Genomic DNA, 16982 nt, shown 5'->3' with positions numbered 1-16982 from the left:
TGCGTGCGCTGCGTTTACATCCTCGACCCGTGGTTTGCGGCCTCCTCGTCCGTCGGGATCAACCGCTGGAGGTGAGGGCCAGGCGGCTCGCGGGCGGAAGGCGGGGTCAGGCTCTTACGGCCGAGGGAGATGGGCCGGGAGGACAGGGAGTCATCCGTCTTTCTGCCCTCCTCGAGCCAGGGCGCCACCTGTGACACAGCGCTTTCACGCCGTCATTCTGCGCCCCACGGCCTGCCAGGGGGGACAGAGACCTTGGTCCCCATTGTATAGATGGGACCCTTGAGTCCTGCAGGCGCAGAGTCGGCCTGCCCAGAGACACAGCCAGGGAGGGGCCCAACGGGGACTCCTGGGGAGTTCTCTAAGGGACGTGCACGGGGAGGGGTGGAAGGGGCTGTGGTTTGACTGCGGGGAGGGATTTCTGCTTACAGTCTTCAAATGAAGATCTCATTACTGGGCTCCTGCTGATGCTTATTTGAATCTGCCCTTTCCCCTATCCTGGCTTCCCTCCACCCAGAGGTGAGCCTCTGGAGGTGTGGAGACGCTGCTCAACCTTCTCCTGTTTTATAGATAAGGATCCCAAGGGTATCTTCAGGTAGAGGCACTCACTGTTTGTTCTGAGCGCCAGAACAGTACTACTTAACTCAATTTAGCCACTGTGATCTTGCTAGAAAAATCTTTAAAAGGAATCTAAGTGTCACTCTTTCCACTTCCTCGCTTGAGACGATTTTAAGAGGACAGTTCAGTCATGATAGACTATATTTTTATGAATTTATGTGGCAAGGGCAAGGAACAGGAAAGCCATGATAGCAGGGGCCCCTTATTGGTGGCTCATTGGTGGGTGGAGTCCTTTTACAGGACTACGGAAAGGATTAACAGGTAGCTAGTTATTTTTCTAAAACTGTATTTAAAGCAGAGTTTTGGTACATAGTGTATCCATCACTCTTTAAAACTACAGCAGTGGCTTGGGTTGTTTGCTCGTGACCTTGTTGCCCGGATAGGCAGGGATCGGTTTCTTCCAGGATGCAGTTGTTTTCGGCTCTCTGTTCTTTCTTTTCCAAGGTGTGTGCTCTGCTAAGAGACTGAGTGCTTCTAGCAGTAGGCCTATTAAATGTCCCCTCCTGCCCCACTTATATAGAGGGAGCGACTAAAGATAGTTCTGTGGAGAGCCTGCCCACACTGTTTTCAGTCTGCGCTACTGCTCTGACTCGCTCCAGTTTCTATAGATAGGGGGTTGGGTTGACGAACACCCTCAAATGACCATCTCTAGTGTGGACATTACACCAGGCCGCAGACTTTGGCTCCCTTCTTTTGTCAGTGTGCCAGCTACAGCAGACTAAATAGAATCCAGCTTCCTGCTTATTAAGCTTTGGTGAAGGCGACTCTTCTCTTACTGGGCTTTGGAGACCATTGCACAGGCTGCCTACTCCTTTGGGGCAGTGGAGATTAAAATCTCTGTCACTGATTAAATGCGACTTTTGCTAGGAATTCTGTTTAAGAATTTTTGTGGGTCACCCTTTTGTAATTGTGCTTTCAAGGGAGTGAAGGAGAAAGGGAATGTGGTAGCTCTGATGCCTGAGTTAAATCTCCATGTCAGGAGAGGAGAGGAGAATGCAGATATTAATCTAGTGATTATTTAATGAGTCCCTAAAATCTGTGGGTGCTGTGAATGATCAGGTGTGTGTCTCTGTTCCCAGAGCTGCCAGAGCCTTCATTTTAATGGAGAAAGACATATGAATAACCATAATTTAGTAGAACTAAATGCTGTGAAAAAATAAAATAGGGAGATGGACTAGAGCAACAGCACAGGCAGTCTCTGCCACACATTGGAATCATCTACGGGTTTTTAAAGGAGGCACCACCCCCATCCTTATTGACTTGTTCAATAAGAACAAGTTGGCCTTGAAATTAGGGTTTTTAATGAGCTCATTGCAGCGAAGCCTGAGAAGCACAGACTAGAGAAGCAAAGACTTCTCCAGGCAACCTGGGAAATGTGTTGTGCGGTACACTGGCAGGAAGTCTAATTAGCACTGGCATCCTGGAGAAAGAGGTGAAATAACACAAAAAGATCAAATTTGTTAACTGCGCCTGGGCCTGGCGACAGGCACGTTCCTACCAGTCTCACCATTCTTGCTCCCAGGTGGGTGGAAGGCAGGGTGGCCTTCTGCTTTGCGCCCAGGATTGAAGTAGGGAGGAGTGCTGGCACCTGCCGACTGCACCTCTGCATAGCTGTGATATGTGTAACCTTCCGGTGGCTGTCTCTGGATCCTGGGAGGGGCCTGGGAGAACTATGCTGCAACGCAGCATCCTAGCTTCAACTGCTTGAGTTGCTGTCTGTCTGCAAGGCCCTCCAGGAAAGGTGGGGGTCCATCTGTAAGAAGTGTGGGGAATCAAATCTCTTCTGTTACCCTCCTGCATATCCTAACTCCCACGCAGCATTCCTGTGGATGGGCTTAGATGAAAATAACTATGGATGACACTCTAAAAGAAGACGGAGAAAGGCAACCAAGAAATATGTGTATGCACTGGCGTAGGAGAGGCCAGCACTGGTGGTGGTAGGAAACCTGTGAGCACCAGTTGGCCTGAGCCCTTTGCCATTTTCTCTAGCCCCTTTCCCACACTTGCTGCCTCTGGAAGGAGGCACTATAGCAAGAGCAGAAACAAAAGAAGGGTATGAGCAGCTTCTGGATTCTAAAATGAGTACTCAAAATAGACCCTTGCAGATTTTAGTTACCTTTCACCCAAGTGCAACTTAGATGTTGGTTGACAACAATTCTTGTCACACTATTGAAATCATTTTGTCCCTGGCTCTGTGCTGCACCTCTTTCTGGAGCTTCAGGGATAGAGGTGGTAGAAATAAAATAGTCTCTCAGCCCATTTCTCCGAGAATTTGTAAATGAAGTAAACTGGGAACTCTTCAAATGCCCGGTGAAAAGGAACTGCCTCTTTCCAAATCTTGGGAGTTAGACACTGTTGGGCTGTCAAAGGGGGGAGTTTCTTCCCTGGAATTTGATCAGCAGAGGGATTGAGGACCGCATTCTACTGCTGGGGGAACTGTATTTCTCAATCCCGTTTATTCTGGTACCTTTACAGGCCTGCCATTAAGGACATGTGCCCAAGAGGGATAAAAACGTTCATCTTTCTCTCTGAGATGAGCAAAGAATCAATATAATTTTTATCTGAATGATACTAAGAATTCAGTTCCTGCTGTGGATTGAGTTTAGATTATCTTTTTCCTGGGGCTTATATTCCCTTGATTATTTAGCAGAAATTAATTTATCAGTTTATCCTATGTAGCCAGTCTGTGCCAGTTAACGGTGTCATCATGGTTAGAGAACCTTGGCTCGAAGCAGAGGAACTTGGTCAGGGACAATCTGGACCCAAAAGAAATCACTATCATCCTCCTCCCCTCATGAACAGCAAATAAAGTCTTTCTCAGAGTGCTTCCCTGGGTGCGATGTTCCTTGGTACAGGAGTCAGCCAGGGTCTGCCTATTTTACCCTAATGGGCTACCTGCTGGAGTCCCCGATTACAGAGTCCTCTGTATTTTTGGAAATTCCAATTTGGTTTGCTCCAGTCCGTCTGCCTCTGGCTCCCAGGGACTTACATAATATAATTCAGTTGCACATGTCATCTAATCCAAAGAGTGAGCCTGAACTGCTCACACAGGACCTTGTGCTCTGAATTTGGGCCATGTGAGCTCAGCTTAGAACTGCCAAGGGTGGAATGCCAGACCCCATCAACCAGTGCCTGCGCCGATTTCCTTTGGATGCCCCCTGGTTGGAGCAAAGAGAAACCAGTCATGTGCTGAGGAGGAGGAAGAGCTCTGAGGCACAGAGCGGGGCTGGGGTTCTGCTGAGTAAAAGAACGCGTGCACCTGCCCAGTGAGCTTTGCCCAGTAGCAGCCCTGCTCCAGTCCCTTTGGTTTTACAAAAGACTGTCTGTCACCTGGCAGGCCTGAAAGGTTGTGCTATAGTGGGCTGCCACAACCCTCCTCTGTCTCCTGTCTTGCTTCCTGGGAGCCCTGCAGAGCCCTCCCTACGGCTTATCCCAGAGTAGTTGAAAATAGAGCATTTCTTCAGGGCCTGAGAGGCAGAAACCAGGATCTCAGAAAGGAGAGAGAAAGCAAGCAAGAGCACACATAGAAACACATTTGAAGCAAGGACAAAAGGCAAAAGCAAAGTCCATTTCCAGAAATGTACAGATGAACCACCAGGTGGTCTTGTAAAGTAGGCTCAAGGCCTGTGATGAAAGCTGAGGTCCTTCATTGCAGCAAGGTCCTGGGTGATTCACAGCTAGCTTTGAGCAGAAGACCGCACTCCGAAGAGCACAGATCTTGGCCTCCGCGTTGGGCTGTGCTACTCCCTAATGGCTGAGCCCTGGACAGCATGGCTCATTGCTCACTGCACGGGGCAGTGGATCCTGGTGGCCAAGAATGAACTCACGAGCCAGACAGATCACCTGGGGTGGAATTCTGGCCACTTAGCAGGTAGATGATGTTATTTAATCTCCCTGTGCATCAGTCTCCTCATCTGTAAAATGTGAATAAAAATAGTACCTACTTCATAGTGCTGTTTGAGAATTAAATGAGAACATATGCAGAGTAGCGCCTGGTGCACCGTGAATGCTTATGAAATGTCGTTGCCAGTATTGTGTTGCTGGATTCAGAACTGGGCCTTCTGCTTCTTCCTGTCCAGGCTATAGATATCTCTGTCAAAGAGTGAAAAGGCCTCTCGTATATGCAGTAAGAGAAGAGCGAAGAAGCTAAATGAGGCCTAAAAATATAGTTCTGTGGAAGGCAGATTGTAACATGTTCTAGAACTAGATTTCCTATGCTTTGAGCCTTATTTACAGCTCCAGATCAGAGTCCTCACCTGTGCAGCCTGATGGGCTGCATGGCAGGACATTCCCAGGAGCCTCAGATGGAGGGAGGAATCTGTCCTGAGATTGTGGAATAAATCGCCTCTTGTCTCTAGGCCTTCTCCCTGGTGGGGCCCGGCTTCAGGTGGCTGAGGCTATTTCATGGGTCTCTTCTTGTCCTCCTGGGAGGAGTAATGAGACCTAGAGGAGGGCAATGCCAGTGTGTCACCATCACGGAGAGATGCCGATTGCTTAGCATTCAGGGGGTGTCAGGTTCTCAGAGGAGACACTCACAGAGGTGGCGCTTTCAGTTTGCATACAGCAGCATTCACTTGTCCATCTCCCATCCTAAACCTGCATGCTGTGTATGGCTAAGGAGATGCTTTGGGCCCGGCTCAGGGCTCAGCTCATGCTGGAATGTGGGCCTGCCACTTTTTCTGTGGGATTGTGTCACGTTGCAGACGTCAGAGGCAGCAGCGGGGGTTGGTCCTGGTTGCAGCCTGGCATAGTCGCTGCTCTGTAAGATGCCAGGGGTCAGGGCATGTGATGTGCTAAAGAGGAGGTACAGGAGGATTTCATTGTGCTAAAAATAAAATCTGGTGACTCCTGTAGTTGACAGAGACGAAGGATGCAGGGGACAAGTGGGAAAGGCCAGGACTAGATAGCAGGCTCCTCAGAGGACCTGGGACATAGGCAGTCGGCCCTGTCAGGCATGGTCCTGAGGAGGAACAGAAGAATGTCAGTGCCTTACCTGTGTAGGCCTGTCTGTCACAGCACGGGATCCAGCCGAGGTCTGCCGGGTCTCACCCTGGAGCATACTGGCACCACACTGGAAGTCTAGAAATGCAGCACAGAGAAGAAAACATGGGGGTTAGAATCTGACCAGCCTGGTTCCTGTACCAGCTCTGGCATTTAATAAAGCTATGATCTTAGGTGAATTAACCTGTCTTTCTCAGTTTCCTCATCTGTACAGTGGGGAAGTACAATTTCCTTCAAACTTCATTGAAGAATTAAATGAGGAAATGCACTTTAAAAATGTGACAGGCAGGGCCAGGGATTTAGCTCAGTGGTTTCACCACCTGCCTCACAAGGTCCCACGTTCAATCCCCGGTACCAAAAAGAGCATGCCAGACACATAATCAAATTGATGACCTTGGTTGCCTTTGAGGAGAGAAGCAGGAGAGGACACTTCTTACTGTGCATGCTTTTGTCCCTGGGGTTTTGAAACACATGAATAGTTATCTGGTTAAAATGGTAATTTAAAAATAAACCATGGAAGGTACTCAGCAAAGGTTAATTTCCTGTCCTCTCTCCTGCACGGACTCTTGAATGTCTGTGGGGTCCTCTCACCCCCATCTCAGTCCCTTGTCCCTCTTGGAACAAGAGCCTGGTGGGTGAGTCTCCTGCCAAGCCTGGGCTCTAGGAATTGGGGACCCAGCCCAGTCTGTGCTTGGCTGTAGCCTTGGAAACACACAGCCCAAAGTATAAATGCAGAAAGGCAAAGAGGTCACTGGGCCAGGATCAGTAGGGCTGCGGCAGCCCATTCGTCTGCTAATGGGACCTGATTTCTTCCCTGGCACGATGTCGCAGCTGTGTCTCGAGGGCTTTCTCATCTGTCCTCTCGTGTGAGTGTCACACTGAGGCTGAGAGAATAGAGGGCTTGCTTGTCTGATCGCTCACAAACACAGCACAAGGAGCAGCTCACGTTTGTCCCGCTTGCTCTTTGTGCCACACCCTGAGCTGAATGTTTTTCCCACATTATTTGATGTTCTTTTTGTAGCAATTCTGAGCACTCACATGTCAGTGTCTTTGTAAGTACTGGCATAATTCCTTGCTGCAGAAGAGAAACGGTGTCTTGTTGGTGCTGTCACTGCCTAGAGTCATGTGACTAAGAGGTTGGCAGGGCCAGGATTCCCTCCGAGGCCATACTGACCCACTCTCTCATCCCTCCTGGGCTGGAACCCAGGCCTCCTGCTCCACACATCCTTGTTGGGCACAAAGTGGGCCAGTTCCTCCCGCTGCGTTAGGAGAGAGTTCCTCTGTCATGTGACCATTGACACATGTGCTATTGTGTGGCCCCTGCAGGTTCCTACTGCAGTCTCTGGAAGATCTGGACACAAGTTTAAGGAAACTCAACTCCCGCCTGTTTGTGGTCCGGGGACAGCCAGCGGACGTGTTCCCGAGGCTATTCAAGGTGAGTGTGGGGGCCCCGGAGGACAGGGAGATGCCGCTCCTGGGCTTCCCTGCAGACTGCGTGGGATGCTGCGCCAACTGAGGGAATGGAAATGTTGGGGCTGGTCTGGCCATCAGATGGCTGCCAGGGAAGCGGGAAGCAGAGGCAGCTGATGAGCTCGCCAGCAGGGTGGAAATGTTAAGCAGAAACTCACGCGAAGCCAGTGTCTGGTTGAAAAGCTCCCAGCTCAGTCTAGACATGCGATGCGGTAAGTCATTCCACCCGTGGGCACTGGCTTCCTTAGTTATTCTCTTGGCTCAGGGCATTGTGGGGTTCATTAGGGCTTCTGCTATGCCAGGACTTGGAGGGTGGGGTTTCCTGTCTCTAAGAGCCATTTCCCATCTTGCTTTGTTCTGCTTCTAGGGGGGAAAGTTACCTTTCCAAGGGAGCATCCCTGTCTCCTACTGGGCGCCACATAGAATCCTGTGTGCCCATGGGGGCAGCAGCCACTTCTCTCCCAAGTCTTTAAAAAGGCCCCAATGAGACAGAAGCGCCCACAGGCAGAGAGCTGCAGGCACCTCTTCATCCTTGCAGCACATGATGGTTTTCATGTCCTTCCACCCTGGCTCCATAGCTAGAGAAGTCTGATGTCAAGGCGGATGGCTTCATAAATGTGTCATCGTTCCCCTCTCTCCCCACATGCCCACAATTACAAATCACTCAGTACTAGTAATGGCCAACCTCCGTTAAGGGCTGACTGTGAGTCAAGACCATTCGAAGAGCCAACCCGCATTAACTCACCTGCAGCAGCTCTGGGGGCCGCACTGCTCTCCCTGTTTACAGGGGAAGAAACGATCCTGGTCACAAAGCTCGTAAGCAATCCATGGACTCCAGAGCTGTGTCCTTACCCACCGTACCGCATAAGTGCATCTGCTGGGCTGGGGACAGCTCAGCCTTAGGTTGCTTGCCTGACAGCCCTCAGCCTGGGATTGATCGTCAATACTAGGGGAAAAATGTCATCTTTCCTTTTTTGTTGGTACCAGGAGTCAAACTTGGGGCCTTGTGATTGCAAGGCAGGCGGTGGCACCACTGAACTAAATCCCCAGCCCAAGCCTTTCTTATTCCTCCTTGTTGCTTCTCTTCCCTAGCACCTCAGAAGCCAACCCAATTTACAGCTAAGAAAAGGGACCACTTGTTCATTCAGTCATTCATTGTATATTTATTGAGCTTCTACAATGTACGAGGCCTCATACCAGGTAGCAAGGTAACAATGATGAGTTAGACAGCATGGTTTCTGCTCTGAGTCCCCACTCTTAATGGGAACCAGGCAGGTCATGGGCAACTTCATTGCCACATGATAAATGCTGTGTTGGGAATAGGACAAGGTTTAGGAGAATCAAAAGAAAGGAGGGTGTCATTTAATAATAGTATGGAATTAGTCACAGGGTTATGGTGAATACTTAATGATGTAGTCTAAGACTGGGGATTCAGCTCAGTGGCACCGTGCCTGTCTCACAAGCACAAGGTCCCACATTCAATCCCCGGTACCAGGGAAAATGTAGTCTATATGATTCTTGAGCTATAGGAAGGGCTCGACCAGTGTGTAGTACTTTCTTCCTTGCATGAGGGATTGTTCACCCTGCTGAGGACCATTCCCACCAAGCAGGGCTGTGTCAGGACCAGACCAGCCTGGGCATTGCTGAGATACTTCTCCCTGGGTTCAGAGCCTTGAGTGACCGTGACCAGAGGTAGACTGTGTTTCTCTTCTTGCAAGTTACATGCGCTGAGGCCCTCTGGGGTTGTCCATATAGCCTTTTACAGGGCTGGCTTTCCTTGGTGTTGCTGAGAGACCTAGACATTCCTACCAGAAGGGACTGAAGACTTAGACTTCTCCTCTCAACCTGCAGGCACTCTGCTCTAATTTCTCCCAACTCTGGACTACTTCCTGACCCAGAGAGCCAGAGTCTATTAGCTCAGTTTGCTCTTGGCCTCAGCAGTGTTGCTGTGGAAACCGTGAAGACACTTTACATAGCACGAGTCTGCCAAGAAAACTAGGCCACAAGTTTGCAGGCTATGAAGAGCCCTGGGAAAGGCTTGCCGAGCAGTTGGGAGCGGTCCTGTCCCCTGCTGGCTCCACTGTGAGTCAGTGTCTCTTTCTGGACCAGGGGTCTCCTGGAAGCCCTGTATTTATAGCTTCCTGCTTCATTCTCCTCCCCCAAGGGCACAGCAAGCACACAGACACCCTCTTCTCCCAATCTTGCCACTGCTCTGCCCTGGCTTCTCCTCGCTGGCTGCCTCCTCACACTTTCTCACCTTGGTGCTTATTGCTCACTTTTGTGAGTATCCCTCGTGTGTTCTTCAGCCATTTCTCTGGGGCTGGACACTGGCTCTGTCTGCTCCCAGGAAGGAGCTTCTGCCCCGTGACCCCCACCTCTAAACAGCACTGAGCAAGGGGCTGGAGATTTAGCTCAGTGGCGCTGCACCTGCCTCACAAGCTCAGGGTCCTGAGTTCGATCCCCAGTACAGCAAAAACAAATAAAAACAGCACTGAGTGTGACAGTCTCTCCCCATAGGAATGGGGGGTGACCCGCCTGACCTTTGAGTACGACTCCGAGCCCTTTGGGAAGGAACGGGATGCAGCCATCATGAAGATGGCTAAGGAGGCTGGAGTGGAGGTGGTGACTGAGAACTCCCATACCCTCTATGACCTGGACAGGTAAGGCACAGGCTCAGGGTCAGGTGGCCCATTGTGAGGGCTGGGATTCGGGCCCCTGCTGAGCGGAATTAAGGGAGGCTGGGCCATAGAGCCACCGGCCCTGGGGGTGTGACATTTTCCAAAGCCTGCGCCTCTAGAACAGGTCACGGGGAGCCTACCCTGATGTGGGTGGCAAGGAGACAAATTAGGCCAAGGCATGGGAGAGGGAAGGTCTCCACTCGGGATCTTCGTAAATCTGCTCCTGCCCTGTTTATGTCTCATGCACCCCAATTCTTCTTGCTCCTCGGTGCTGCCCTCTGTCCTTGGCAGATCCTGCCTGGGACCCCTCCCAGCAGAACCCTTTCTCATAGACCCAGTGTCTGTACCAGGGTGCGTTACCAGGCCCCCTGGCTCTCTGGGTTTCCGGGCCAGACCTCTTGGAGAGAGGGGGCTTTAGAGATCCCTGCCATGGAGCCACTGCCTCTCGGTGACAGACCTCTGTGCCTCTCCCCGACTGGGCTGCCCGCCAAGAGGCCGGGTCACACAGCCGCACACGTGAGCCGGGGCTCAGGAGGAGAGGCCAGGTGCGGCCACATGCAGGGGTGGGGGCCCCGCAGAGCAGTGCCAGCCGACCATCCCGGCCAAGCAGGGCAGCAGCAAGCGCAGACAGCAAACGACTCACCAGCCAGTTGGGTCTTGCGTAAGCTGCTCTTGGCCAGCAGGAGCCCAGGAATCTGGCAGCAAACCATTCCCCTTTATCCTTATGTAAACAGCCTCCATTCTCATTTTCACTCCCGTCTCCACGTTTTCTTCTGCACGAGTACTGTTAGTGCACCCATTCATGGAAAATACTTTGTGGACTGCAAAGCTCTTTAGGTAGCAGTTGTTGCTATTACTCCTGCCCCAGCCCCCCTGTTCTTACAAGCAGGGGCCAACAAGAGGAGGGTTTTCTAGAAAGAAACACATTTGCAGCTCTCCACACATTTCTCCGAGGCTCCTGCTGGCGGGGAGAGGGCCACGGTGTGGTCATATAGGCTCAGGACCAAGAAGGCCAGTGGGGACTTTCCTGTGGTTAGAGAGACACGGTCAGTCTCTGTCTCTAGGTGGCTCCGTGCGAGCACCAGGAAACCTGGCGTTGAGTCCCAGCTTTGGCCCTGCCTTGCTCCATTCCCAGAGGCTCCTGCTCCAGCTCTCTGGGCTTCATTTTCCCTCTCGGTAAAATGGAGGTGCAGCCCCTACAACCCCTCCTCTGCACTCAGTCGGGACCTGTGAGTGGACAAGGAGAGCCACCCCAAAGCCTTCAGAGTCGGGCTCTTTTTGGGTGGGCAGGGACCTGGAACAGGGGCCCCTGGGAGTGATGCCAGATGTGCTTTGGGTCCCCAGGATCATCGAGCTGAATGGGCAGAAGCCGCCGCTTACTTACAAGCGTTTTCAGGCCATCATCAGCCGCATGGATCTGCCCAAGAAGCCAGTGAGCGCGGTGAGCAGCCAACAGATGGAGCGCTGCCAGGCAGAGATCCAGGAGAACCATGACGACACCTACGGTGTGCCCTCCTTGGAGGAGCTGGGTGCGTACGTCCTCCCAGGCCCCTCGCGTAGCTGCTTTCTCCTGTGGAAAGTAACTTATTGGGGTTTCCTTTGTCAGATTAACACATGTTATATTATAGAAGGCTTGGAAAACATCAAACAACAAAGTGGAAATAACCTCTATTCTCCCACCCTGCAGTCACCACATTGATTTTGGAATGCGTCCTTTCAGTCTTACTGCTGTGTGCCTCATGCAGCCTACGGTTTCTGGCTCCTCCCTCAGACAGTAAAGTCACTCTCTGGTCTGACATTAGTGGGCTTCTCCGTGCAGGGTAACAAGTGTTGTTGCCATGCACTGACTGCACTGCCTTCCTTTCTCCCCCTTCCATCTCTGGATCTGAACAATGCTAACCCTTCAACCTGAAAACCACACTCAGTGCCAGCTCATCTGAAAGGGCCAGAAGTCGAGGATTGCTCCGACCTGCCCAGAATGATGAGGGACCAGGACAGGGAAGGCAAGGGAAACAGGAGAAAATAGTGACAATTGGAAGAGAATGGAGATGACCTAGAAAGTGCTAAAACTTGAAGAATTATCTCTTGGTTTCAGTAGCACCAAGAACAAGAGCACACATAGTCCGTTTCTCTCAGAGTGTGAAGAAGAGGTCAGTGTGTCTGAGCTGTGCGCCGTGACTGCAGTGGCCTGACCTCCAGGCCTGTGACTGGCTCCTCCTCTTACAGGGTTCCCCACCGAAGGACTTGGCCCCGCTGTCTGGCAAGGAGGAGAGACAGAAGCCCTGGCCCGCCTGGATAAGCACTTGGAACGGAAGGTATGACCTGTTTCCGAACCTTGGAACGTAGGTGCCGGAGTTGTGCAGGAGGGGACATGGTACAGGTCTGTGTCTTGATGCCTTTTAGCACCAACTGGTTAGGAAGTGAAAAGGTCTCCCAGTGGCAAAAATAGCAACCACAAAAGTAGCAACAGCAACAATAGCAGCTACCGTTTAGAGTCCTTCCCTTCTGCTGATCATGGGGTGGTACATTTCTGGATTAAGTACCTGCTTGCATTATTGCCTTTGATCTTTCCAACAGCCCTGCAAGGTAGGTATTAGGCACCCCATTTTGTAGGTTACGGAAGTGAGGCTCAGCGAGGTGAATGACTTGCCTGAGGTCACGTAGAGTGAGTAGTAGAGTGAGACGTTGGCCTGTATGGTTGGAAACCTCACACCAGATTGCGTTTCTTGTACGGTATCTATGAGCAGGCTCCCCATACTAAGTGGGTATCTGGTCGCACAGTCTGTGAAATTCACACCTTTGTGTTGATGTCCCCCCGCCCCCACCCCTTGCTGGGTCTCCTCCAGGGCTTTGATTTCCATTTGCTTGGACCAGAGAGCAGATGGCCCATTCTCTTGGCAAGAGAAGGGAAGAGGCCCTGGCCCAGCGGCACCCCCTCAACCGTGGCACATAGCCCCTCACGCTGTGCCTGGGAGCAGCTGACTGGGAACTGTTAGTCGCTGGTACCCTGCCTTGCAGCTGGCACTTAGTGAGAACTTCTGTTGCTGCTCGGATGGCATTGTGCCTGGCAGCCAGTTAAAAATGGCCAGAAGTGACCCTGTGCACTGGAGACATGAGACTAGTGTCCAAGGGCCATGGGAGGACCAGCTTTCTCTTCTGATCGAGAGCTGTAGCCAACAATTCTTGGGCTCAGTTTGGAAACAAAAGTTGGACCAAAGGGGCAGAAGCTGGAGATGACAATGGAATGGCAGAATGAAACTTAAAAATGTAAAGAGCTAATCTGCGTCCTCGTGCGTTGTAGTTTTTGTCACCTTAAAAGCATTTTACAAGGACTGCCCGTCCGATCACCAAGTCAGCAGTTATTTTTCCGTACGCCCCTGCAGGGCCCCTCTGTCATGGACCCTTCTATCCGAGGAGTGGCCGGAGGAAATACCCTGTCCTGCATATCTGGGAGAGCAGAGGTGCTGGCTGGGCAAGAGTTGAACCTGGCTAGGCTTATTTGAACCTTTTCAGTCTCCATCTGATGTGAGCAGTCCCTCACATCCCTAGGACACCAAGATGTCCTAGCTGCTGCAAGGATTGCCCAGCAAGATGGCAGGAGCCTGTCTCCAGAGTCTACTAGAGATGACGTTAAACAGGGGTAATAGATGCCCTTAGGTTTAGGAAAGGAAAAGCGGGGGGGGGGAATAAAGAGCACGAGGATAGCAGCTGGCTCTTGTTGCAGCCGGTTTTCAGGAAAGGGAGGTTTCTAGTGCACACAACCAGGACTCTGAGTGGTAGCCTTCAGGCACAGCTGGACCAGGTGTCCAGAGAAGGCTGTCGGAGGGGGATCTGCATCTCCCTGTTCTGCTTCCCTCTGTATTCGTCCGTTCTCAGGCAGACTTTCTTGAGCTTGTTGTCCATCTGTTTGGAAACACCAGAGGAAGGTTTGCCTCTCTCCCAAAAATGCCAAGGAGTGTTTTCCTCGGCCTGGCTTGGACCGTGTGACTTTCTCTGACTCAGTCACTGGCTGGGATCAGGTGCTTTTCCTGGCTGCATTCACATCATGAGCCCACTCCCTGAGTTGAGAATGGCCTTAGCTTAATAAGGCAGGTTGGTTCCACAAGAAAATAGATGCTGTTACCAAAAATGAGGCCAACTGTGTGGTCTTTACTGCTAGGTTACACATGGAAGATGAGGACAAGCACCCTGCCCTAAAACTCTTCTGATTATCCATCACAGCCCCCAGGGATAACACGTTGTGCGTTAATGACCACCAGCACCACGGACAGAGACTTCGGGCCTTGTGTGTCCTGTAGACTTCCCCAAGGGTCAGCCCCGAGTCCAGGCCAGCCTCTGCTGTGAGCCACCTGTTTGCAGCCAACGCAGGACAGACGGTCTCACTGAACTGACAGAGAGTGTCCAGTCAGCACGACCAGCCTGGAGTCACCATCGGTCCAGTGGCCTGGGTTCTTCCACAGAAAAATGCAAAGGAGAAGGCAGGTGGCAGGAAGTGCATGCGTTTGTCTCAGTTGCTTTCTTGTCACTAAGACACAGCATCAAACACCCACGCTTTAAAGGAGGAGAGGTTTATTTGGGTTCACAGTTATGGTCTGTGGTTGCCAGGCTGCAAGGCAGAACGGCCTGGCAGAGGGGATAGTGGAGGAAGAGCTGCTCCTGTCGTGACAGCCAGGAAGCAGAGAGAGAAAGGAGGAGCAGGGAGGGAGACGGGCCCCAAGTCAGCCTGCCCTATCCCACCTCCTACCAGCAGGCCAGCTCTAGCGCCCCCTGGTCCAGTCCCCTTCCCGAAGCCCCACCTGTGAGCCCCTGAGGCCCTCGGAGCATTCTCCATGTAAACCATAACACAGTGAAAACAAGTTTAGGTAGCATTGAAGTTGTTTAACTGGCGTGTAAACATTTCAGGTGTTCGGGAAGTAATCATAAAATAAGGGCTAGGAGTGACTTGAGGAGAGGAGGTGATGGTTCCGGAGTGATTAGATTACATGGGTGTTGGCCTTGGAATAATCCATTAAGTTTCATGTTTGTGTGGGTTTCTGTGTCTGTTTCACTTAAAATAGAAAGGTTGAAACAATACAAGGCTGGGCGCTGGGACGACCTAGGCTGTGCAGATACCCAGTGTCTGTTCCCAGTGCTTAGGTGGGGACTGGAAGGGGGCTGCAGCTAAGCGGGTAGCAGCAGTAAGACTGGCTCCAGGCAGAGGACATGTGTTGGAGGGCTGCTGAGAGCAGGGTGCAGAGAGGAGAGCACTGAGAGGCAAAGCTGAGGGTGTGGGGCCTCCTAAGCCACGTGAGCTGTGCACTGGATTTGGGCCTCTGTCCTAAGAGCAACGGGATCGCTCTGGGCCCAGCAGGAGTATGCGTGAGGGGCCAAGACTAGGTGCAGGGGGCCAGTCGGGCTGTCGCTGTTGTCTACATGCAACCTTGGCCTGGACCACATTGGTCACAGTAGAGAATATACAGGAAGCAGATTTGAGAAATAGTGGAACAGCAGAATTGACAGGAGAGGGGACTTGGGAGGCTGAGGCAGTAGGATCACCACAAGTTTGAGTCCAGCTTAAACACATAGTAAGTTCAAGGCCAGCCTTAACTATACCGCTGTCTCAAAATAAAGAAAAATTGCTGAGTAGAGGAGGCATGGCCTGCAGAAGGCCAAGAGCAATAGCCAGCTAGGAGGTGGCTAGGAGAGGGGAAGTATAGAATCACTAAGGCACAAGGAGCAGATGAAATGAGGCTCCAGACAGCTGCGTACAGTGCCACTGGGAGATTAAAATACAAGAACAGAAAATGCTGGTCCAGTGGCATGGAAGTCACAGGTGGTACCAGCGTCACGGAGTAGCAAAGACAGGAGACAGCCGCTAGAAGTGGAGAGGTGGGCTGTGAAGGAGGAGAGGATGGAAGCCCACGGAGTACCTACCGGAAGTCCTTTGTTCTTGGTTTGCAGAGAGGAGAAATGAGATCACTTCTGCAGTGTTCTTGGAGTGGGGGCTGTGCCCAAGGGGAGACTGAGCGGGCGCAGGGAGGAGGGGAGGGGAGACACGGGAGGGGTGCACATGCTGCGGCTGGGAGCGGAGCTGTCCCACCTAACGGCTTCTGTCCATGTGGGAAGGGTGGTGGGAGAGGGGGCCGGACGGAGAGGGAGTGTGAGAGGTGGGAGGGTGTCAGGAGGTGCGAGGGGAAGGAGGCTGGAGTCAGCAGCTGCCGAGGGAGGGTGAGTGAGCGCCTGGATGCGAGGCTGGAAAGTGGAGCGCAGGGCCAGCGCGGTTGATGACCCAACAAGATCAACAGCATTAGCTGGCGAGTGGCCCCGGAGATACATGACTCTCGGTCCCAGAAGTGGGTCAGGAGTTCCCTGCTTCCGGCCGCTGGCCGCCAGCCGCTGCATGATGAGAAGTTGCCTCAGGCCCACTGCTCAGAGCAGGCACAGAGCTGGGAGACACAGCAGCTTTCTCTTCCTTCTAGACAATTGTAGCTTGTTCAGTGCCTTCAGAATCCTTTCATATCTCATTCAGTCCCCATTTAACCTATTTAATAGATGAGTAACTGAGGAACTAAATAACTCGTTCCCAGTCAGGCTACCAGTTTCTTTTCTTGTGGAGGGGTGAGTTGAGTGGTACTAGGGATTGAACCCAGTGCTTTGCAGAGCTTCGTGCTTGCCCAGCCCTTTATATTTTTTATTTTAACTTTTTGAGGCAGAGTCTTGCTAAATTGCCCAGCCTGGGTTAGAGCTTGCAATACTCCTGCCTCAGCGTCCCACAGTGCTCCACTATACCTGGCCCTGTACCACGGACAAAGCAGCAAGCTCAAGCAAGAGCTTGGGCCTTGGTGTCTGCCTGGTGACTCCGTCTCACAGTCCACAGCATGAAGCAGCAGAAGGCACAGTGTTCAAGTCCTGACTCCGTGGCTTGCTATTCCATCGAGGCCTCAGGCTTTTCCCTCTGTAACGCCCAGGCCTTTCCTTTTGTCTCTTCACCCGCCCTGCAGGCCTGGGTTGCCAACTATGAGAGACCCCGGATGAATGCCAACTCCCTGCTGGCCAGCCCCACAGGCCTCAGCCCCTACCTACGCTTCGGCTGCCTCTCCTGCCGCCTCTTTTACTACCGCCTGTGGGACCTGTATAAAAAGGTGAGTGCAGCTGAGGATTTAGCTCAGTGGTTCTGCCGCCTGCCTTGCAAGCGCAAGGCCCCGAGTTTGATCCCCAGTACCAAAAAAAAAAAAAAAA

At 52.0% G+C, this 16982-nt stretch overlaps 1 protein-coding gene across 1 annotated transcript in view; it reads left to right on the top strand.

Moving 5' to 3' along the window:
* Cry2 (cryptochrome circadian regulator 2) overlaps nucleotides 1-16982 on the top strand; it is a gene marked incomplete at its 5' end in the record, with an annotated part of 31219 nt that continues 14237 nt past the window's right edge. The window contains 6 exons of the mRNA XM_010612687.1: nucleotides 1-71; nucleotides 6943-7051; nucleotides 9604-9746; nucleotides 11109-11293; nucleotides 11991-12079; nucleotides 16745-16885. Of these exons, the coding sequence (XP_010610989.1) occupies nucleotides 1-71; nucleotides 6943-7051; nucleotides 9604-9746; nucleotides 11109-11293; nucleotides 11991-12079; nucleotides 16745-16885 (738 nt within the window). The remainder of the gene's footprint in view (nucleotides 72-6942; nucleotides 7052-9603; nucleotides 9747-11108; nucleotides 11294-11990; nucleotides 12080-16744; nucleotides 16886-16982) is intronic.

The sequence above is a fragment of the Fukomys damarensis genome, unplaced genomic scaffold (genome assembly GCF_012274545.1).
Source record: "Fukomys damarensis isolate Sample0158 unplaced genomic scaffold, DMR_v1.0_HiC HiC_scaffold_27, whole genome shotgun sequence".
NCBI classification, from domain to species: Eukaryota; Metazoa; Chordata; class Mammalia; order Rodentia; family Bathyergidae; genus Fukomys; species Fukomys damarensis.
Note: the sequence above shows the minus strand (reverse complement) of the source record. Positions and strands in the feature narration are given on the sequence as shown.